Source organism: Coffea arabica, chromosome 1e (assembly GCF_036785885.1).
Source record: "Coffea arabica cultivar ET-39 chromosome 1e, Coffea Arabica ET-39 HiFi, whole genome shotgun sequence".
NCBI classification, from domain to species: domain Eukaryota; kingdom Viridiplantae; phylum Streptophyta; class Magnoliopsida; order Gentianales; family Rubiaceae; genus Coffea; species Coffea arabica.
Genome location: NC_092311.1, coordinates 48312671 through 48337357, shown reverse-complemented (window position 1 = coordinate 48337357; position 24687 = coordinate 48312671). Strand labels below are relative to the sequence as shown.

At 37.9% G+C, this 24687-nt stretch overlaps 2 protein-coding genes and 1 pseudogene across 2 annotated transcripts; 2 read left to right on the top strand and 1 right to left on the bottom strand.

Annotated features, from left to right (window-relative positions):
• Positions 1–2141: 2141 nt before the first annotated feature.
• Positions 2142–3553, top strand: LOC140021562 (WUSCHEL-related homeobox 3-like). The gene is made up of 2 exons (XM_072072690.1): positions 2142–2540; positions 3090–3553. The coding sequence occupies exons 1-2, from the start codon at positions 2172–2174 to the stop codon at positions 3366–3368; spliced, it is 648 nt and encodes a 215-aa protein (XP_071928791.1). The 5' UTR covers positions 2142–2171; the 3' UTR covers positions 3369–3553.
• Positions 3554–7269: 3716 nt separating this feature from the next.
• On the bottom strand, positions 7270–11562 carry LOC113689735 (putative respiratory burst oxidase homolog protein H; annotated as a pseudogene).
• Positions 11563–13152: 1590 nt separating this feature from the next.
• Positions 13153–18894, top strand: LOC113709576 (uncharacterized). Its single transcript, XM_027232381.2, has 3 exons — positions 13153–13662; positions 13973–18211; positions 18485–18894. Exon 2 carries the CDS (start codon positions 14001–14003, stop codon positions 18174–18176), a length of 4176 nt encoding a protein of 1391 aa, XP_027088182.1. The 5' UTR covers positions 13153–13662; positions 13973–14000; the 3' UTR covers positions 18177–18211; positions 18485–18894.
• The last annotated feature ends 5793 nt before the right edge of the window (positions 18895–24687 follow it).

Genomic DNA, 24687 nt, shown 5'->3' with positions numbered 1-24687 from the left:
TGTATTGATTGTAGGTGGGGAATGGAGGGTGCCTTCCCCCGTCCTATTAAAGGCAGGGAGGAAAACTCCCAATCCCACCTCCTCCTCCCGACTCGCATCTCCCATACCTCATTTCTCCTTTCCCGGACACCTACTTCCGTTGTCATTCTTAAAATGCATTTTGTTTGGGCATCTCATATGTCTCTTTTTACCTGTTATGAGTTACTCCTATGAGCCCTTTTAGTTGTTCAGTGACATCCATTATTAGGTATAATAGCACCAATGAAATAAGAATGATGATTTAAAGTAAATTTATCATTAGACCCGCTTATATTCTTCTCTAATTACTGAAGATCTTACAAATCTGTTAAGCAAGGAACTAAATCCGTATTATACATTATGAGTGTGTAAAGTTTTATAAGATGAAAATTGAGTATGGAAGGCTTTGAATTTAGTCCTTCCCTTTTGTTAAAACTCCATTTTTTTGTCAAAAGTAGTTTATACTTCATTGCTAACTTGATATTACAAGATCAGCTACAAAAGGGTTACTACCCAACAGATCATTTTGTGCGCTCTCTTTGAGCCATATGAAAAAATTTCCTTCCCAATCTACATCTCTAACAAGCTTAACAGCAAATTTTGCTAGATTGTGTGCACAATTATTGCCTAGTCTATTAATAAAAAAAATATATATACATTTATCAAACAACCCTTTCATTTTTTGAATGTCCTCTAGTAAGATTGCAACTCTGGATTCCTTGACGTTCTCTTCTCCGATCATGTCTACTATGGCTTTGATCATGTTAAAGCTCCATTTGATTGTAGTCATAATAAGAATTCAACGGTGTTAGACCGCATATAAATGACATCATAATTAACAGCGATTCACTCCATGAAAAATTTCAGTTGGTTGATCATGAGATCTTGTTTTACAACTCTCGACCTGGCAGCGCTAGCAAGCAATCAGCTTTAAATAGGTTGCTTAGGTTTAGAGATATAGACATTAACATGAAAGTGAGTTAAAAATGTCAAGTGCACATGATAAGTACGTTAGCTCGATGCAATCGATTATGCTAATGATTATCGTTGAAAAATCAAAGAGGAAGCATATTGCATAGGGAAAACAAAGAGAATTATCACTTGTTTTCTGTTCTTAGCAAAAGGAAGACAAGGACATGTACGAAAAAGTGTGGATCGCACTTTCTTCTCTAGTTAATTGCTGTCTTCGAATATAACTGTAGCATTTCGAAGAAAAACAAAAAGGCAGTAGCAGTACTGAAGTTCTTCAAACTTCAAACCCTTTTGCATTAAGTTAAAGAGAAGAAAAAGTTAGCTGGTGTATTGAATTTGTCTGCCCGATCTGTTGCATCCAACCTGCAGATGTCTACTCCAAATTCTGTTAAAGAAGTAAATAATGCGGTGATGATGACGAAACCATTCATGCGAGCTCCCCAACCAACCCCGTAATGTCTTTTCTCATTCAACCAGCCCGATCGTGTCACTTTCCCTCCCGTGTGGGCGGGTGTGCATTCTCTTACTGAAGACCTTTTCCTTTATGAGGGAGAGCAAGAGAAACTAACTGTAGAGTGTAGATACCATAATATAGCACACCGTGTTATCTTTGTGAAATGGATAGAAAGGAACTTGATACATTTCCATTCAAAGTCCCTTACATATTATGATTTCTTGTAAAGTGTTAAATATGTTATTTTTGTCGCTATTAAGTTACATCCACCTTAATTTAATGACAATCGAAAAATACCACCATACATCATTGTAAAATAATTGTAATGAAGAAAATATTGGAACGCCTCTCAAATTGAGTATAGGTAGAGACATTAAAATAAACCTAATAATAGCTGTAGTTGTGTGCTCTGGGATTTCCCCTAAAGCCTAACCATTGCCAGAGATTACTATGAGTACTTAGTATTGTAGCCAAATCATAGCTACAAGTTGTTCGGGACTATTGCTATAGCAACCGTCCTGAGCCCTGCGGCCCTATTCTCTCAGACATTAGACATCAGCATGACAACTTTGGATTTGGACACTGTTACTTCCTCGCCATGATCTGACGCTCTATCGCTTATATCATCTGTACTTTTCTCTCCATCTATTTATATCCTAAGTTGGAGCCCCCAAGTTTCACACAAATCAGTGCGGCATTGCAATTGTACCAAAAAGGTGAAAAAAAAATGTCTCCATCAAATTCAACCAGATGGTGTCCAACCCCAGAGCAGCTCATGATTTTGGAGGAAATGTATAGAGGAGGCATAAGAACACCAAATGCTTCTCAAATACAAAGGATCACGGCCCACCTTTCTTTCTATGGCAAAATCGAGGGGAAGAATGTATTTTACTGGTTTCAGAACCACAAAGCCAGGGAGAGACAGAAGCTAAGAAGGAAACTGAGCAAGCAACTATACCAACAACAACTATTACAGGAGCAGCTGTGCCTCCATCGATGCCATAATCAAGAAAACAAGTTTCTTAGCTCAAATGAATCTCCTCCTCCTGCTCTGCATCAGCTATCCCTCGACAAGTCAGCTGATTATCTTCATCCGGTAATCTTAAATCTAAACTAATTTCATCATTTTATTTTTATTTAGACGGCTGAAAATTAAAATGCATGTAAGAGCTAAGCTAGTGGGCAGGTTTTAAGTACATTAACAGCAGCACAAATTCCAAATAATTTTTTTCCTTTCTTATTTTTTTAAGTGGTGTAATAGTCATATCTTATGGTATTTCCGACATTCTCGTTTACTTAGAGTAGGACTAGAAGACATATTTCTTGACTCCATTAAAGCAAGGTGACCTGTAACGCAAGTCTTTTAGTTTTTTTTTTTGTTTTTTCTGGCTATTCCGTTTGGGAAAACTTGGATCCTCGGTCCAAGTCCTAATACAAATTCATGGAAGTACCAAAAAGAACAAACGAGGTTCTGAAGATTGTAAAGTTAGGCAAATTTTCAGCCTGCAACTATGTGTGCCTGGATCATGCATGCACGCTAAAAATGTTCTTAGGCCTTCTGGATCTGTGTCGAATGAATTGGATTTGCTATCCAGCCATCAACAGATAAAGGAAGTAACTAATTGGTTATCTTTAACACTAACAGGGTGGAGTTGGCAGTGCAGCAGCACATATGACCAGCTGCACATGGAAGAGGGATCCTCCAAACATGTACGAATTGCAAAATACTAGCATGATGAGAAGTTATGGTGATGATTGGACGATGATGATGTTGAAGATGAGAGACGCGGGTCCTACTCATTATCCCTCTTGCTGCAGCAGTAATAGACCCCTGAAAACCCTAGAACTCTTTCCCATCACAACCCAAAATGTCAAAGATCATCAGGCCACCACTTCCAACCCTAGCCGTAACTCATACTCGTGAAAGTTGGAAAAGGTATCCCATATATGTAATCATGGCACGTCTTGCCTAACTTCAATGGATCACATGTAACAGAATAATAAAACGGGCAGGTTGCTTAATTCTGTGTATTTCATTGAGAGTTAGCTTTAGGTACGGCGTGTGATGGATGACATTTATGGGATACCATTTTCATGACTTATGACTTATGTACGATAATATCTTATCTCTTTTATTTTATTCCTATGTTGGATAAGAATGGAGATAGAGATGAGAATAGTATAGGCTATAGGCTTGAATTTTTCATCTTCCAGTGAGTACTATTACTTTGTTTATCGTGTTGCGTGGTTTCTGTTACGTTTTCCTGTGGACTTGGAATTGTCTGAATTGTCTAATTTGCGGTAAATGGTATTCATGCAGTGCTTACTGACCTTTGAAAATGTTCACCCTGCCCTGCAACTACCACTATTTGATTGTATGCGCGGGACTTGTTTACTCGTACTAAACTAGATTCTGCACAAACTGGATCCAGCTTGTCTTATACTACTATTCTTATGTATAGCTGCTATGGCTCAATTTCTGTCCTGCCATAGAAGTGTAGAAGATGTGACCATATATATCAGGCTTTGTTAACTAATATATCCATGGGAAAATAGACTGCTGGACAAGTCAATGCATGCACATGCATAATCCACAGATTGCAGATAGGGGCATGATAAAAGAAAGGGATAATTTCATAAACCTCCCCTAAGGTTTCTGATAATTTCAACCATCTCTCTTCAGGTTTGAAAAATTACACTTACCTCCCTTGATGTTATGAAAAGATTACGATAGCCTTGACAAATCTACAAATTCTAAGTAAAAAGTGGGTGTAAAGAATAAAAAATCGCATCTTGCAAATGTTTCTTTAATCAAAAGCTCCAACCTCAATCTATTATATTTAATTCAATTCTTAAGTTATTTAAATGAACTTCTTACTTAATTTATAAACAGCCGACTAGCAAGGATGTATTTGTTAAAAATAGTTTCTTCACGATTTACTTAGCAAAGGGGGAAAAATTGATGCCTTGAAACATGGGCTAAATTTTTTTGCAAAGAACTACCTTAAAGTTTTTTTTACTTTGCAAGTAACGCTAATATTTGATTTCTTTTTCATTTAATTTATTTTTAAATTAAATAGAGGCAATATAGGATATTCATTAGACTTTTTGTGCTTACATTACCATTTGTTAACAAAACATACTTTCTAGGGGAAGTTTCTACAATTTTTCAAATCTCAAAGAAGGTGATTGCGATCATTACAAAAAAAAAAGTTATTTTTTTGAAATTATCCCTAAAAAAAAAGAAAGTTTTTTTTTAGTTGCAATTGAAATATGTTTTTTACGGGTTAATTCCACTTTGCACCCTTCAATTATATTGAAATTTCTACCTTAGTTTCTAAACTTCAAAACGGGATACTTTAGCCCCTTAATATTAATCTAAGAATTAGTCCTACTTAAGTAAAATGGTTGATAGAAGTGAGATAAATTTTATACTTAAATAGGATAGATTTTATATGTTAGGGACTAAATTGAGACAGATTATATTTTGAGAACTAAAGTAGAAAAAATTGCATACTTTAGGAACTAAAGTGTGATAGATTTTATACTTTAGGATTTAAAGTGTCCCATTTTAAAATTTATGAACCAAAATAATAATTCGAGTATAGTTGAAAAGTGTAAAGTAAAATTAATTCATTTTTAAGCTGCAATTGGAATGAAGCTTACATGGAAAAAAATTTTAAAATTAATATTATAACAGGTTTTATGTGAGACAAAAAAAATAGTAGAAAAACATATATATATGACGCAACGAAAAAATTTTCACGGAAAAATGGTCACACTGTCACACCACTCTGCATTTAGAATGTCGATAACCATATAGAGGCTCCCTACTTTGGAATCAAAACTTAGGGTCTGAGTCTAGCAAATTGGTGAGATTTGAAAAGGGATCTAGGAGTAGAAGATGGAAATTCAATAGAAGAAGGAATTCTTCCCATTAATGGTGAAAAGATAGATGCTTGTGTGTGGTGACTGTTTGGCGTGAAGTACATCTCCTGAAACGATGATATGAAGGGTGGAAATGGATCAGCCTGGATTTCGTGTGACACTTCGAGGCTTGGTGGGAACAATACGTTGCACTATAGTTTTCTCTTGGGGCATGTCCCAGCGGGGATCATTTTTGAGAATCCCTACTACTGCTGGGTGAAGAATATCTAACAAGAGAAAAACATAAGAGATAGCAGATGGCAATAGGATATTCCTTCCAAATTATTATTGTGTTGCATTTAATTTTCACACTGTTATTTTCATGTTTTGTAGTAGCAAAAAGCAAAATGATCTGACTCTTTCTTCTGATCAGTATCCATCTGAGACATTGTCGTGTGTCTCCAGCTTTGAAAGGTCAATTTCCACATTTTCCCGCACTATCATATCGTTTCCAAAGTTTCTTGACAGAGGTTGTGTAAAAATAAAATAATCATAAAAAGAGTAGAAGTTACCAGTAGACATTTACTAATTAGCATGACGAAACTAATCGGAAAGTGAAAAAGCTTGAAAAGGGACTCAAGTGGGCAGTCTTGGTTGACTGGATTCTTGACTCCGATCGGTACGTGGCCAAGTTTAGCTGCTTTTCCATATAAATCTGATTTAGCTGCTTTAAAGTTTTCATTCGAACCAAACGGACCAGTGGCAAAAATTCTGCAGCCGAGGCAAAAAGGAACGAATGGGTTAAGAAATAAGAAAAACGGAAGGGTTCTATCCTGTAGGAGCACATCCGACTCCTCTCGTGGATGAATTAAAGGTCCATTTGCCCTAATACGTGTATTATTTTTAACGTAGAATCATAGTAATTTCAAGAAATATGAATGATAGTATAACTATTTCTGAACGATATAATAAATTTTTAATACTTTGCAATTTATTATTATATATGACTTGTGCACTTCTATAATCAGATGTTTTATTCGTTATCGTTACCATAGATCTTGTATTGTATATTAGCTACTGCTAATATAGACTTTGTACATATTTGTTATGTCAAAGATAAAAGTGGAATTTTTTTGATCCGCACAATTTGAACTTTGATTTTATTGACCAATTGTGGACCAATTATCAGCCCTTTATCCAATAGCAATCAAGAAAACTATATACGAATGCTGATTAGATTGTACAAGCCTGTGGCCAATATTTCAAAACATGGAAAGCATCACCCAGGCGAGACGAGGCCTGTTTCCAGTCAGAAAAAGACGAAGGAATAACTATGCACGATGGTATCTTCCCGGCCCCCTCCCCTTGAAAATAGGTTTTATGCTATAAAATTCTGAGATACAGTACGATGTATAAAGTGAGGATTGACCAAAACGATTGTATCAATTGCTACAAGGAGCTTGTTATATGTTGTATGATTTGAGAATTGACCAAGAAATATTATATGAGGATTATTTTCTTGAGGAAGTAGTATTATATGGAAAATAGTGTATTTTTGAACATTTTCTTGAGGATTATGGATGGTTTTCATACTTTCATTGGGGTAGCTGGGTATGCCTAATTCTACTTGGAGTGGAAACAGAGACCGAAAGTTCAATGGAGTGATTACGATTAAAATTTAAAACTTGAAAGCCTTTGCAATCCATTGCCTGAGGGCGGATGCCCGTACGAGAGCTACTACCATCAAATCTGCAACATAGCAAAGGCTTAATAAAAACTAAAAAAAAAAAAACTCAACCAAAATCAATTTGACTGCCTAACTAAGTTCTGCATCTATATACGTCTTCTGTATCGTGAAAAAAAAAAAGAAAGATGCATACAATATGACACAGTATGGTATGCCATTGGACATGCCTATTCAGAATATATATATATAATAATAAGACTACAAAATTTCTCTAGAAGTTTTCCTTGTGAAAATGGAAGCGTGTTGTCGTTTCTAAGCTTAGTTTATGGCATAGTTGTTTGAGTGTCTTTGTAAGTGCTGAACTTCCACAGTAGAAGACTCCTGCAACAATCCATCATTTGGCAATGAGAACAATCTTTAAGCCCTGACAAAGCTGGAATCATCAGTTGGAAGGAAATGGATGACATCAACTTACCAATCCGTGCGGATGGATTTTGAGTTGCCAAATCAGTGAACACTTTCCTCCAGTTTGGTCTTGCAAAATGCGTCTTAATCTGTCAATATATTGTGTCAGAAACCAACATTAAGTTTATTGCGGGAAAAGCTTTGTGGAAATTGTATGTTTGGACGTGAATACCCGACTTTCTGAGACAACATCAACTCCATTCTTGGCATGCAGCAGTGACTGAACCATTGAGATTAATGCTGATCGAGCATCTCCTTCTTCATATACACTAGTCAAGTAGTTATGCATTTCTATGACATGCTGAAAAAAGAGTTCAGTTCGAGCAATCTTAAGAAAAGGGAACTGAATAATTATGATCTTTTTTAGTTTCTATGTGACTTACATGATCATCATACTCTGCTAAGTCATCCATGACTCCCTTGAACCATTCAAAAGATCCTTGCTCGCGTGTTAACCAGTAAAAGTAGGCTCTTTTAGGACCTTTCTTTCTTGCTAGTAAGTCATCTGCAAGGTCCTGCAATAGTTTATTTTTGTTTCATATGTTCATCCGGTATGATTGTCCTCTCATTCTTGAGAAAATTTAATCAAAGATTCAGGAGCTTGATACTTACTAATTCAACTCTATTATTTAGAATGTCTTTTATAATGCTGATGAATGGTGTCGCTCCAATCCCCAGTCCAATGAGAAGAAGGGTGTCATATTTCTTGTAATTTTGTGCAGGTGCTCCATAAGGTCCTTTGATCAAGATCGTTGGGAACCTATACTTAATGTAAACATAATATTAGAGGTGACATATTTGAGCAATCTTAAGATTACTGAATGGGATTTACATGCTCACCCTGCTTGTGATTGCTGAGGAGTACCAGAACGCGCCCGTGTTTCCAATCTTACAAGGCTTCCCGTTTTAGCTTGTGCATCTTGAGGTTCACAGGCCTGCGCACGAGTGCCTCAGAATAAAGAGAGAAGGAAAATGAGATGTAAAAACAGACGATTGAGCAAGAAGGGTCTATGTATGCTTCTGCCATTCTTTAAATGAGAAAGAAGAGCACAAGGACCGATCAACTGATCCTGTGACCCTGTGGCTGAAAAAGAGGTTCAATGTTTGTGTTGCCGGTAAAAATTTGCCGACTGTACTCTGAGTTGCACAAAACTTAACCAATTTTTCTAAACAGGAGATCTCGTAGATGGTTTGATGGGATCAGATCACCTGAACTCGATTCAGAATAAATAAACGGTGAGGAAAAAGGAATAAGTATTACCTTCTCAAATGTGTTTTTGAGCTCCGTAGTCCAGTCTCCCAGTGCACGTATGTGGACACTGAGATAGGGATCATCAGGTGCAGATGTGATGGAGAATGGATGCCTGAAAGAGATAAATGATAAATCATGTTATATATTGCTAGGGCTAGATGGAAGATCATTGAAAAATTCCTGCTTGCTTTACCACTCAAAAGGTGATATATCAGGACATTTGACAAAAAGGTACATCCCACTTTTGTACTTGAATCCTACAGGTTTGCTCATGTATAGTGCTAGAACATTTCCTGTATATATAACAGCCTGCATACGAGATGCATTAGTGAATTAAACTTATTCTTGTGAATTTGAAGGAAACTAATGGAACAAGGAAGACCAACCTTCTCTATGTCCACCTGGTACTTGTGGTCATACATTGTGAGAATTCTTTCGCTGGCATATATGAACATTGGGACAGCAAGATACATCCATGTCTGCACCATAAGGACATCATACATAATTCCACACCTATGAGAGGTTTTAACTAGAACATTGTTTGATGAGAATATTGGTTTGTATTTAGCCTCATGCAGAAATTTACTACTGGAGATTGCATTTTCAGCAGATCAATACGGTTAAAATGAGATATTTGATGGGGGAACTAAATCTGTTTTCGGTGCAAAGTGGAACGGTCATCCTTACAAGTGAAATTCATCAAAATGTAATTACGACCTTGCTGAGTTGAGAATGAATTGGAAACTTTTTTATCTCTCGCATTATCAAAACTTATATCTTTGAAAACCATTCTTTAATCATTAAACATTGAATTCCAGAAACCATGCGAATGTACCGTACCACTACTGGAAGCTATATATGTTCTTCTGACTCTCATTCGTCTACCTCCGTCAGAAAAAGTGTTCAGGAATTAGTAAATAAGGGAAAATCAGCATACCGTCTTTCGATACCATTCGTTAGAGAAGATCAAGAAGTAGCCGTGTAAGATCAAGAGGATGTAGACAATGGCCAGTAGATGATGCGCATACCAGAAGGAATTGAACCCTGCCAATTTGTCGAATGGATGTGGCAGTTTTACAACATTGCGCCTGAATGAATGCAACGCTAGCGTGAAGGAGAAAGTCATCATAAACACCATCATAATTCCGGTTGCGCCAGGGGTACTAAGCGTAAGCTCAAAATAAGTAGGTTGGTGGTAGTTAAAGACACTTCCATATATATCGTTGAATGTATCACTTGGACAACTTGATAATCTCACCAAATTGCAACTCAAATGAAACACTACATGAACAAAGGTTCCTACTGCAATTGCTAGAGCAATCAATTTGTGGAAATTGATATTGTCATCGAAGGGGATCACGGTACCAAGGAATGTTTCCCGTAGCGTTGTAAGAGTTCTCCTGCATACTGGAAGGAGTATCAGAGCCATGTTAAACTTCAGAGTCTCAGCAGCACCCTTAGCCATGCAGACACAATATCCCAACACTTGGAATGTCGGTTTTTTTCTATATTCATGAAATTTATAAGCAAAGAGTGCCAAATTCACACTCAACCACAATGTGACCATCCATATTCTCTGCCAGTTCTCATGTATTTTCCCCGAGATTTTTAGGACAAATTTGCTGACTCGAGTTCTATATCTTTTGGGAATCATGGTCTTCGCCAGCATTAGCGTCCTCTTCGAAATATCTTTACCATCTTCTGAGCTCACCATCCCTTTTAGTAAAGTTTCTAGTTGCCACATCTGTTTATATTCGCCGTGAGACACAGGCAATGAAGTGGACAAGAGAAACAAGGAGAAGAAGATGAAGAAGAGGTTTTGGTTTTTTTTTTTACGTCCTAACCTCTATGTATCCCGTGTGGTCAGGATCGAGCTCTTCCATGATTAGAGCAGCATATGTTGCAGCATGAGTCTTAAAGTTGGACAACTTATTTGCTGAGGCACTCATTACTAGAATCTTTTCCACAAGATATGAAGCAGTTTGATCCATGAGAAAGGATGAATTTGCATAAAGATAAAAACATTTTGGTACATGTTAACTTGTTACCTCTTTGACCTCATCTTCTGATAGCCTGCCATCGCCATTCTTGTCACACCTGCAATAAAAAGGCCACATCTAATCATTGGCAAGTGTTATTGTTATTTTTCTTAACATCCCTTATGTTTCCTGCTTCGAGAACCTCAAAACTGTCTTACATTTCAAAAAATATATGTAGCCGTGCATCAAGGTCTGGATTTGTGATATCTTCCCAAAATTTTCTTAGTTCCTCCTTGACTATACCATTTTCGGGGTTGATCATCCTCCGCCTGGCCAACGTATCAAACAATTCACCCGCAAATTCCTTACTCTCTGCTGCCATCCCTTTAACAAGGAAAATGCAAAATATGTAATCTTGGCTTTCATCCTCGAACTAGCACAAAATCAGCTTAACAAGAAGAGATGTTTAAGAAAAATTAAATACCAATGCACACCCCAAATTTGTCTCTAAAAATCCTCCCATTAACCCCATTCTGATAGAAACGTCTCTCGATTGCTTTCCATGCATCCATTTCCTTCCCTGTGTTAATCCTGTCGAGGAATCGTAAGCCATTAAGCCCTCTAGCAGCACCTGATTGTGTCCTTGTCAAAATGGGGGAGTTGTTGCCAGGAACTCCATTTCTCTTCCTCAAATTGCTTATTTGCCTCTCAAAAGATGTTTGATTTGTGTTTTTCGGTATGGAGCCTGGCTGATCACCATCATCATCGGGCACATCAGCAATACTATCAATTTCAATGCTCTCAAGAATCCATTTTGCCGATCCCCCTTTAGCCAATTCTGTGCGGTCGATTCGTCCCATATCTTTTTTTTTTTCAACTTCATAGGGAGCTGTAGAATCTGAATATATGGTTGCAGGAGACATGTAACAATGGAGGAAATCAAGAAGGAATCAGATGGAGAGGCATCCGGTTGCAAAGGTGGCAAAGCTAAAATTAGTTATTTCAGTTGAAAACTTGGCTGTCAGGCATTCAGCTTTCCCTTGAGAACACCAGCTCAGAAAATGTTATGGGAAATGTGTAGAAGCATTTGGCCAAACAATTTCTCTCACCTCCACCATTGATTTGTCCAGAACTAGTGATTAACATCTTGCACCCACGACATATAATTGACTTGGTACGATGAGATGGATCGACATATGTCATTAGTTACAAAAAAAAAAAGAATATTTTCCAAGCCCCTGCACCAATTATTTTACAGGCATGAAAATGCAATCAGAAATTGTTGAAAAACATTAGATGCAATAAGTTCTTGCCAGAAAAATAACAATGTCTGTTTTGGACATTTTAGGCAAACTTTCTAATCATTCTACAAGAAGTTTAGGGGTTAGAATTCCTTGGCCTCTTTTTCATTTCCAAACAATGGTTGCCAAAATGTAAAATTACTCGCAAAATTTGATTATATGTTGCAGTAATAGATGGGGAGGTTACGAGGATACTAGCTACAACAGGGATTTCTTGCAAATATCTTTTTTTTTTTCAGGTAAAAATATGAAATTTTAATTTACAGGCCTTTGATGTACATTTTCGTTAAATAATTGTGTACAGTGCTTCCACTTTCAAATTCTTTGGATTTCAATTCACAATATAGACAAGTCATGTCCCTGATAACATCTTCTTAAATGTTTCGGAAAAAAAAAATTAATACACAATCTGAGATTCCATTTCGGATGTAAGTTAACATAACCATATTCATTACAAAATAGAAAAAAAATATATTGAATTTAACTATATCGAACCATTGATATTGAAGTCATTTATTGGTAATTTGTAGAGACTTTCATTTTTAAAATTGGATTGTTGAAAAGCCTAAGATTTAGTCATCACTACAAAATAAAAGATATAATTATTTTGACAAATAATTTACAATCCAAACAGACTCGAAAAGCTAACTTTAAGAAACTCATCATTTTACAAAAGCTTGGGGCAATAGGTAGATTTGTAATTCGTTTCAAAAAAAGGAAAAAAAAGAAAACAAAAACTAGACTTGTTGAAATATAGTATTTAAAGTTTAAAACTCAAAATGAAATTGATATTAGAAGGAAAATATGAATGAAGAAATCTTTGTCGTAAAAATAAAAACCTAGTTTAAATAAGAAACATGAAAATTTTTTCGAGATAGAATATAGGAAAAGGGTAAACAATAAAAAGAGGTACACCAATTTCTTCTTTTCATAAAAGTTTGCACTCTTTGTTATTTCTCATGTGTTTTTTTTGTTCTTCCACCATCATGAAGATAAATATTTTTACAACCTTAATCAAAACAAAAACTTCCATACTTTAGTACATTTTTCCAAGAAAACGATGTCAAAATTTTTATTAAAAAATGCTAATTCATTTAGTCTTGCAATTTCTTAGGCCCCACCAAAGCAACGGTCCCAATTAGAATTTCTTCCCTGCAGAAACCAAACCGCGCTCTCTCTTTCCCACTCCCTTCTCTTCTCAGTTCTCTCCCACCTTCTCTACACACACTACACACACTACCTCCTCACGAAAACACCTCTTTTTTCCTTCTCTTTCTCTTTACCCCCAAGACCTTCTGCAAAGTGTAAAAGAAACACGTCTCCCACTTCCCCTTCCCTCCTTCCCCACTCTCTTTCATGCCCTTTTCAGTCTTTTCACTTTGCTCCCCAATCGGACGGCTCGGCCCAGTCCACACACTCGTCTTCTTCTTGCTCTTCCCTGTCGTCCCACTCTACACCCGCTCACACCATAACATACCCACTCCCCTTCCCTTCCCCACCCTCTCCGTCCCTTTCTCTTTCTTCTTCTCTAGGGTTCCCACTCTTATTATATTTTGTTCTCTCCAAAAAAAAATCTCTCTCGCCTCGCTTCTCCTGCTTTCTTCTTATCATAATTCTCTTTTTTTTTTCCAGTTGGCCTGGCCTCGAGTCCATCGACGACATCTCAGGTATGAGTTTGATCCAATCTCACCTTCTTCTTCATTTATCTATCGTTGTTTTTATGTTCATTCCTGCTCGTTGGTTGAAGAAAGATTGGAATTTTCTTTTATTGGTTTGGAATATGTTTTAGTATTTGGATTGTTTTTGGGTTTCTTGACACGGGTTTTGTGAATTAGAATGTGGGTTGCTTTTATTTTTTCGGTTTTAAATTTTTTTTTTTGGGGAAATTAATGTTTCTATGCATTTTTTGTAGCTGGGTGATGGTTTAGTTGAGAAAGTTCTAATTTTTTGAGTTTTGTATTTTTTTAAATTTGGTAGGGGCTTATGTGTATGTTGGTGGTATTGAATGGCGATTGAGAAGAATAACTTTAAGGTTTCGAGATTTGATTCAGAGTTTTCGCCACATAGTAGAGATACTAACACTATGTTGTCAAGTGAGGATGAGGAGTTTCAGAGGCGAAACTTGAGTGCTGTTGATTCTGATGATGATGATGAAGATGATGATTTTGATGACTGTGATTCTGGGGCTGGCTCGGATGACATTGATTTACTTGAATTTGGTGAAGCTGGGGAGGAGTTTTGCCAGGTTGGTGATCAAACCTGCAGCATTCCAGTTGAGTTGTATGATCTTTCCGGGCTGCATGATGTGTTGAATATGGATGTGTGGAATGAGGTCTTGAGTGAGGAAGAAAGATACAGTCTTACTCAGTATTTACCTGACATGGACCAAGAGACTTTTATGCGGACTTTAATGGAGCTCCTTACTGGGTGTAATTTGCATTTTGGAAGTCCTATTGATAAGTTGTTTGACATGTTGAAGGGAGGGTTGTGTGAGCCGAGGGTGGCTTTGTATCGGCAGGGTTTGAATTTCTTTCAGAGAAGGCAGCATTACCATCTCTTGCGGAAGCATCAGAATACAATGGTGAGCAATCTTTGTCAAATGAAAGACGCTTGGTTGAATTGCAAAGGGTATAGCATTGAGGAAAAGCTTCAAGTTCTGAACATAATGAAGAGCCAAAATAGCTTGATGTATGACAAGATGGAGGAATTAAAAAGTGACTCGTCTGAGATGGAGGAGTCAGGAGATGGTACATGGGGCAAACTGGCCAAGGATCGAAAGCTTGGGCAGAAACTTGCCCGACAGTCTGGATATGGCATTGCTTCGGCTTCGGATTTCCCATCTCATGGCAGGCAACTGGCTTTAGAACCACCAAAGGCCGGGAAGCAGAATAAAAAAGGAAATCTCAAGTTAGGGGGATCTAAATCTGCAATGGCAAAAGAACTACCAGGTGGCTTTTCTTTGGCCCACCACGGGATGGATCTAAAATCTGGGCCTTATGGTCCAGCTCTGCCTCTTTCTCACCATTATCGAGTGGCAGGGTTTGATCCTGGGGCAGCATTCCACAGTAGGGATCAAATGGAAGCTGATGATTATGAAAATGAATCAATGTATGAAGTGTCTGTGCACAGAGATCAGAATTTCTCTCGGGCTGGGGTATCAAGCAAAGGAGGGACTTTCAAAATGGGGAAAAGACATGATGAACCTTTAAGAGTTGAAGAGTATACTGACAATTTTATGGGATTACCTAAGAATGATTTGCATTTGTATGGCAGGAACAACACTGTCAATCAATTATCAGACATCAAGGTTTTAACTTCAAAGCCACTTAATGCTAGGATTCCCTATGATCTTGGGAAAAAGGTCAAGAATGTTGGAAATTTTCCGCATCATGGTTCTGAAGATCAGATGATATATGGAAAGGGTCGAATACCAAATTTGTTACTGAAAGGAAGTCACACGGAAATGTTAGATGGGAAGGAACCCTTTTGGCTTGGTACAGGACAGGGAGGACCTTTCTCTGCTGAGCAATCATACAAGTATGGAGATTGGAATGGAAAAAGCAAGAAGTGGAAAATGGGTAGGGACTCTCCTGAGCTTGGAGTTGATAATCGATTTATTGATTCCGAGTATCAGCCAAAGCCATTGCAGGAAAGAGTCAGATCAAGTTCTATGCAAAATGGTGGGCGAGGTATGGCAAAGTTTAAAGGTGTCAGGGATTTTGCTAAAAAGGATGAAACTGAATCTGATTCATCTGAGCAGATTGATGAAGATGAGGATGATAATCCCCTGATGAGGAGCAAGTGGGCTTACCCTAGTGGTATTTCTGATCTAAAAGTGGGCCGAAATTCGAAGAAGTCAAAACTTTTTAAGAAGGATGCAAAAGATGGGATCTGGACTCTTGATGGATCGTCCCACTCCACAAGACAGATGTCTGATTCTGGTGAACATCTACGGATGATTAAAAATGGGAACCACAACTGGAGAGCTGAGCAGAAAGGCAAGATGCATGATATTGGTCAAGTTAATGCTTATACTAGAGATTTGGGCAGGAATTATTTCTCTGGATCTGGTCGACTAACTGGTGAGGATGATTGGCAGCAAATGTACAAGTTGGGAAGGAATGACCATATCCAAGAAGATCAGAGCGAAAGATTGCACATTCCCATCTTTAAGTCACCACATTTGGAGAGGAGGAGGAAAGGAGAATTGTACAGGGACTATGGCGTTCCCCAGTCAAATTTTCTGCAAGATAATGATCTTGAGGAGGATGATGATTCCCTTCTGATTAAGTCATTGGCAGGGCATGCCAAGGTCTCTGCCAGGTTGGGGAAAAAAGCTCAAGTGAACGAAACATATGCTGGTAATCATCATGAAAAATCTGATATTCAATTGATAGGATGCAACTCTAATGCTAAGAAACGGAAAGTGAAGGATGATGTGACTTACCTGGATGAGAGAGAAAATACAAGTTATTTCCCCTATGATAGTCAATTGCAAATGGATGATGCTGATTCCTCAAAGAAGCGGGGGAAAAAGAAATTGGGGGATGACACTGTTATGTTGGAAAAGGGAATCAATGAAGTACCTAATACAGAGATGGAAGTAGAAGATGTCGAGCCAGATATTAAACCGCAGAAAAAGCATTTCACTCCAATTACACCCACGGTTCATACCGGCTTCTCATTCTCAGTCATTCATCTTCTTTCAGCAGTTCGCATGGCAATGATTACTCAGATTCCAGAGGACTCTTTAGAGGTTGGAAAGCATCTTGATCAGACTGAGGGTGCAGCAATTGTCAACGAGGACCAAGATACAAGGCAGGATAGCTCCAACGGAAATCATCCACAGGCAGACTTGGATGTCAGTAAGCTTGCAGCTTCTTCACAACTGAACGTTCCTTCTCTCACTGTTCAGGAAATTGTTAACCGTGTTAGATCCAATCCTGGAGATCCCTGTATTCTTGAAACTCAAGAACCACTTCAGGATTTGGTCCGAGGTGTTCTGAAAATATTTTCATCCAAAACAGCACCTTTGGGAGCTAAAGGTTGGAAATCACTTGTTGTCTATGAAAAGACAAACAAAAGTTGGTCCTGGATTGGTCCTGTGAATCACAGTCCATCTGATAATGAGGCTGTCGAGGAGGTGACATCTCCAGATGCCTGGGGTCTTCCTCACAAGATGCTTGTCAAGTTAGTCGATTCTTTTGCTAATTGGCTGAAAAATGGTCAGGAGACACTCCAACAAATAGGAAGTTTACCAGCCCCACCATTGACACTGATGCAGTTCAATTTAGATGAGAAAGAACGGTTCAAGGACCTGAGAGCTCAGAAGAGTCTCACCACTATCAGCCCAAGTTGTGAAGAAGTAAGATCTTATTTCCGTAAAGAGGAGGTACTTAGGTATTCAATTCCAGACAGAGCCTTTGCTTATACAGCTATTGATGGTAAAAAATCAATCGTTGCCCCCTTGAGAAGATGTGGTGGCAAGCCAACATCGAAGGCCAGGGATCATTTTATGCTAAAACGTGATCGTCCTCCCCATGTTACTATTCTTTGTCTTGTAAGAGATGCAGCTGCTAGATTGCCAGGAAGCATTGGGACAAGGGCAGATGTTTGCACGCTGATCAGAGATTCACAGTATATTGTGGAAGATGTTTCTGATGCTCAAGTTAATCAAGTGGTTAGTGGAGCACTGGACCGGCTACATTACGAGCGTGATCCTTGTGTGCAGTTTGATGGAGAGAGGAAACTGTGGGTGTATTTGCACAGAGAAAGAGAAGAAGAGGATTTTGAGGATGACGGGACATCATCGACTAAGAAATGGAAGAGGCAAAGAAAAGAAGCAAATGAGCCATCAGAGCAAGGGTCTGTGACTGTTGCTTTTCATGGGCCGGGAGAACAAAGTGGTTTTGATTTAAGCTCTGATCTAAATATTGAACCGTCATGCACGGATGATGATAAAAAGCCAGAGATTACATACTATGATGCTAGGGATAATGTGGAGGAGAATGTTGAGACTTGTCACGGAACTGAACAAGGTGCTGACCACAGCAGTTCTACTCCACTGGTTTGGGACTCTCTTGGCCTGAATCCTTTGCAAGAGAACAATTTGCTATGTCAGGAGAATTCTACTAATGAAGATTTTGATGAAGAAATATTCGGCCGAGAGCCACCAGCTTAACTGTTGAGCTCAGTCTTATTCTGAGTTACAATAAGGTAACTTGGAAAGTTCATTCGTGCAATTCATTTTAAAATTGTGATAACCAGTAAAGGTTTGGGCTGATAGGATAAGGTGCTTTGATGAGTAACTGCTCAAAAGAGGCAATTTCTTGGTTTATTATGCCATAAGTTGTTTATAAAGATTGTTCTCTCTCAAATTACTAATTTCCATTAGCTGCTAAATTCACATCCTGATTCTTAGAAGTAGGTGCTAGTTCTTTAACCATTCATTTGGATCCTTTGATAATGTGAATTACTATAAACATGCAGGCTAAAGCTCGCCTACACAGGGTTGTTGTCATGGGATTGAGTTGAAGCCCTTCAAGCCGTATGCTGAAGTGAGATAATTCAAATGTAAATTCATTTTAGGTTACAAAACGTAGAATAGTAATCTTGATGAAGCCGAAGAACAATTACCATAGGTAATTCACCTTGTGCTCTGTCCTAGTTCTTTCCTTTTTCTTCCCTTTTCTTTTCCATACTATCAGGTCAGACTTAGTTAGCCTTTCATTTCTCCGATCACTATCAGTTGAAGCTCTGCGTCTGTGGATTATGGCTTCTTGTACATAGATAGAATTAGCTGAGAGATCCTGTATCTTCCAAGTGCCCGTATTGTTATGGGTTCCTTATTTTGTTATGCCTTCTGATCTTAATCACATGATTTTTTTTTTTCCCTTACAGATGTAGAGTGCATTTCTCCATTATCACCTGTAGAATCTGATTTTTAGTCTAGCAAGGCCTCGAGGGAGCACAGCACACCGAATTTTTTTCTTTTTCCCCTTCTTTTGGTTTTTCAGTTTTGAGAAGTAGGGAAGTTACTGCTTTACAGATTTAAAAAGTTTAGTACTTTGATAATAATATTATGTCATCTCCTTAAAAAGTTTGTCTAACTCCAAACAACTGTTGTTGCATGCCTGGCAACTCTTTAGAGTAGTTAGCTGCATGGGGTTTTTGGAGAAGATTTTGCCCGGCAGTCAAACAAAGCAGCGACCCTTTGATCACCGAACGTGTTCAATTTAGATCCAAAGATGCAACAAAACTACGAAAGACTAGAGATGCAACCGCAGTTAAATGGCGGTGCGAGATACAACAAAAACGTGAAAAAAGAAGTAAAACAAAGTGAAGAGGAAAAACGGAAACAAATTCAAGGCTGTACAAAAAAAATAAATAAAGAAAGAAAATTCATGAGGTTACGGTAGAAAATAACTTCGTTTTACCTTTATTTCCCCTCCTTATCATCAATTTAAAAATAAAAAAAAAAGAAACGGAAACAAAATACAGTTGATGAGGGAAAATGGGAAAGACAAATTGCAAGGCAGTAGCAAAAGTGGTGTTAATCTTTTCATTAAAAAGGTAGAATTTTTTTTTTCACCTCATTATCAATTAAAAAAAAAAAGAAACACAAAAAGGGAAAAACAAAAAGAAACACAAGTGATGAGTAAAAAGGGAAAGACAAATTGCAAGGCAGTAGTAAATAGTACCAAAAGTGGTGTAAATTTCCTTCACCATAAATAGGCATTATCCACAGAACAATTTTTAGCTTGAATAAAGTACACCTTTTGCTTATGAACAAAATTTCTTTTCTAATTTGTAGGGTACGAAATTTCCTTCCATTCATGATAAATAAGAAATTTCCTTTTTCTATTCTTTACTTTCATTAGTTTAAGATTGTTTGAGTAAAAAAAAAAAAAAAAGAAGAAGAGTTTCCTAAGCATTGCACCGGAATTTTGTACAACCCTTTTTCAGACAATTTCCTTCCAACTCAAAATATTATTCCTCAAGAAAATTAAGGACATTTCTTTCAAGGAAAAGTGTACCTGTAAACTCAAAAATAATAATCATAACGAAAAAAAGTAAATTGAAAATGTTCAACGTTGATACAGATACTATATGAAAATGTTCAATTGAAAATGATATGACGATAATATATTATTTAATATAGCATGAAGCATATGATATGACGATAATTTATGATCAATCATCAAGAGAGCTCACTGTGATAGTATAATGCATCTTACAGAGAGGAGGGGCTAGAAGAGCCTCATTCAATTATCCAAAACATGCAAAATCACTCGTCTCTATTATCCTTGCTCAAGGAATTTCAAGGACTGAAACTCCATCGCCAATCCCTGACCCTAAAGTAAAATATAAATTGAAGAATACCAACAAGATATGAGGTAATCTGCTGCTAGCGGACTATAAACCGCCGCCATAGAAACGAATTGATAAAACAATCAACAAATAAGTTGGTAACTAACTCTACATACTGAAGCTATGTCCTGTACAGTTACTTACTGCTGCTATATTGTCTACTACGCTACCTATAGAAGAATCTAAGTCCCTCTTCTATTAATTAATAGCAGTGAGGGGAACTCTAGAATCTTTCAAGGGAGAAGCAACTTCAACTATATGCTGCTTTACATCTCCATTTGCTTGCTTTGATGTTTTTGCATCCCAAAAGGAATTCAATAATTCTTCAAAAGCAGGGGTTTTGAGTTCCTCAATGGAAGCAATACTTGGAAGATTGTACGCCCTCCTTCTTGGCGTAGCAGCGCTGGATGGTTGATCGACCTATGATAATTAAAAATAAACCAACCATTGTGAAACACTTGAGTGCTGTGAAGATGAATCACCCATGGATAGGAGCATGTTAGATGCAGCCAGTGGCGGTGCTCTGGTGAACAAGACCACAGACGAAGCCACGTTATTGATCTTCACCATGGCTGAAAATTTCCAACAATTTGGAGTGAGAGCTGATGGAGCAATAAGAAGGGTCAATGAAGTGAATCACTCTGACTTAGAGGGTAAACTATCTGAGCTTACCTCTCTGGTGCGTCAAATGGCAAGGGGGCAATTACAATCTGTGAAGACTTGTGGTACCTGTGCTGCTCCCGGACACATGACTGACATGTGCCCAACTCTCCAAGAGGATTCACCTGAACAAGCCAACATATTGGGAGATTTTTCTGGACCACCTCCACGAAGGAATGATCCTTTTGCACCCAATTACAACTCAGGGTGGTGAAATCATCCTAACTTTAGCTATGCTCCAAAACCCCCTGGTCTTCAACAACATTTCCAACCACGACCACCAGTGCAACAACCATCCACTTCCAGTTCAAATATGTCTCTTGAAGATATGGTGAAATCACTGGCCCAAAGCATGAGTCAATTACAGCAAGAGGTTCAAAGATCTCAACAGGAGTCTCACAGATTTCAACAAGAGACTCGTGCTAGCATTAGGAATTTGGAAGCACAAATGTCCCAATTGGCTACTTCCATGAGCAACCTGGGAAATAGCAATAGAGGGAAGTTACCATCTCAAGTAATTCCTAATCCCAAGGAGAATGCCAGTGCAATGCAATTACGGAGTGGCAAAGAGGTACAGTCTCCTATGCGTGCCCATGCCAGAGAAGAATAAGTGCCCAGGAAGGTAGAAGAGGAGGAAGAGAAACAATTCTCTGAAATCTCAAAGAAAGTTGACATTTCTCTTCCTTTTCCTAACAGGTTTACAAAAGCTAAAAAGGAAGAATCTGAGAAAGAAATTTTGGACACCTTCAAGAAAGTGAAGATCAATATTTCTTTGTTGGAAGCTATTAGGCAATTGCCTAAATATGCTAAATTTTTGAAGGGCTTATGCACTAATCGCAATAAATTGAGTCTGGATGATAAGGTGAAGGTGGGGGAGAATGTCTCAGCGATGTTTCAAAGGAAGTTGCCCCAGAAATGCAAGGATCCAGGTATGTTTACTATACCATGCATAATTGGCAATCAAAGAATTGAAAAAAACATGTTTGACTTAGGTGCTTCAATAAATGTCATGCCTCTTTCAATTTTTAAAGTTTTGAATTTAGGACCCTTCAAAGAAACTAGGGTAATCATTCAACTAGCAGATAGGTCTAATGTCTACCCTGAGGCCTAGTTGAAGATGTTCTAGTAAAGGTCAATGAATTCATTTTTCCTGTGAATTTTTACATTGTTGATATGAATGATGAATACTCTACTAATTCAGCAGTGATTCTTTTGGGTAGACCCTTCATGAGTACAGCAAGGACTAAAATAGATGTACATAAAGGAACTTTATCTGTGGAATTTGATGGAGAGAAGGTCATGTTCAATATTTTTGATGCAATGAAGCATCCTGTGGATACTGAGTCTGTAAATTTTGTTGGCATGACTAACACCATTGTGCAAGAGAATTTTGAACAGAATTTCATGGGGGACAAGTTGGACTTTGTCTTACAACAAGGCAAGACCAATTTGGAAGTGGACGACATGGAGGAGGAGGAAGTCAAAGAAGCTATCATGTCCTTACATTCACTACATCCGCTTCCAAGCAGATTTGAAAATTCTTTTCTACCATTACCCACTTCTAATGAAAGAATTCTACCTTCTGTTCAACAGGCATCTAATGTGGAATTGAAGGAACTGCCCGAGCATTTGAAATATGCTTACTTGGGAGATAACAAGACTTTGCCTGTAATCATTGCCAATGATTTAACTGCGTTGCAAGAAGAGAGGCTCTTACGGGAATTTAAACCAACAATTGGATGGACGTTAGCAGACATCAAAGGCATCAATCCATCTATTTGCATGCATCACATCCTTATGGAGTCGGACGCAAAACCCGTGAGAGAGCATCAACGCAAGCTCAATCCCGCAATGAAGGAGGTGGTGATGAAAGAGATTCTCAAACTCTTAGAATTAGAAATTATTTTTTCTATTTCTGACAGCTAGTGGGTAAGTCCAGTCCATGTTGTTCCCAAGAAGATTGGAATCACATTGGTGAAAAATGAAAAAAATGAGTTAGTGCCAATGAGATTGCAAAATGGGTGGAGAATGTGCATTGACTTTAGGAAGTTAAATGCCGCAACTAGGAAAGACCACTTTCCACTCCCATTTATTGATGAAATGTTTGAGAGGTTGGTAGGTAAGTGTTTCTTTTGCTTTTTAGATGGTTACTCTGGATATTATCGAATTATTGTTGCTCAAGAGGACCAACATAAAACCACTTTTACCTGCCCTTTTGGAACTTTTGCATATCGCCGTATGTCTTTTGGTTTGTGTAATGCTCCTGGAACATTTCAAAGATGCATGATGAGTATTTTCTCTGATATGGTTGATAATTGCATTGAAATTTTCATGGATGATTTTACAGTATACGGTGATTCTTTTGATCAGTGCCTAGACCATTTAACAAAGGTTTTGAAAAGATGCATTGAAACAAACTTGGTTCTTAACTATGAAAAATGCCATTTCATGGTTAAGGAAGGCATAGTTTTGGGCCATGTTGTTTCATCAAGGGGTATTGAGGTAGATAAGGCTAAAATTGATTTGATCACTTGTCTACCTTACCCTACTAATGTCAAGGATATTCGTAGTTTTCTAGGCCATGCAGGTTTTTACAGGCGTTTCATAAAAGATTTTTCAAAAATTGCTCAACCGTTGTCTCGCCTGCTTCAAAAGGAGGTGCCATTCAATTTTGGAGATGATTGCAAATTGTCTTTTGACACACTCAAGGGTATGTTGACCACGGCACCAATCATCCAACCCCCAGACTGGAAGCTATCCTTTGAACTCATGTGTGACGCCAGTCAGTATGCCGTAGGAGCTGTGCTTGGACAACGGAGTGGGAAGTGTAGTCACGTGATATACTATGCGTCAAAAACATTGACACCAGCTCAATGCAACTACACCACCTCGGAGAAAGAGCTTCTAGCTATTATTTTCGCTTTTGAGAAATTTAGATCATATCTATTGGGGTTAAAAGTAACGGTTTACTCTGATCATGCAGTTTTGAAGTATCTCCTGTCAAAAAAGGAGTCCAAGCCAAGACTCATTCGTTGGGTGCTCTAACTGCAAGAATTTGACTGGGAGATCAAGGATCGGAAAGGGGTGGATAATTCAGTAGCTGACCATTTGAGTAGATTGATAAGGGAAGAGGAAGCAGTTCCCATATCTGAGGTATTTCCTGATGAACATCTTTTCTATCTCAAAGGTAAGGAACCTTGGTATGCAGATATTGTGAACTTTTTGGTCAGTCATAAATTTCCTATTGGCATGAGTAAGAGTAAGAGAGATAAGATAGTCCATGATACTCGATACTATATTTGGGACGAGCCATATCTGTGGAAAATAGGCTCTGATCAAATTATTCGTAGATGTGTACCTGAAAGTGAAATTCCTTCTATCCTTACTCATTGTCATAATTATGCATGTGGTGGCCATTTTGGACCTAAGAGAACTGCTAGAAAAATCCTTGATTGTGGCTTTTATTGGGAAACATTGTTTCGTGATGCTTATGCAATTTGTAAAAGCTGTGAAAAATATCAAAAATTTGAAAGTTTGTCTCATAGGGATGAAATGCCTCAAGTGCCTATGTTATTTTGTGAAGTGTTTGATGTTTGGGGTATGGACTTTATGGGACCTTTTCCTATTTCTTTTGGATTTTTGTATATTCTGTTAGCAGTTGA

What these genes read in the sequence shown, in the direction of transcription:
- LOC140021562 (XM_072072690.1), top strand. Translation starts at nt 2,172, where the DNA reads ATGTCTCCATCAAATTCAACCAGATGGTGTCCAACCCCAGAGCAGCTC. An exon ending in CAGCTGATTATCTTCATCCG is followed by an intron (nt 2,541 to 3,089) that starts GTAATCTTAAAT and finishes TAACACTAACAG; the next exon opens with GGTGGAGTTGGCAGTGCAGC.
- LOC113709576 (XM_027232381.2), top strand. Translation starts at nt 14,001, where the DNA reads ATGGCGATTGAGAAGAATAACTTTAAGGTTTCGAGATTTGATTCAGAG.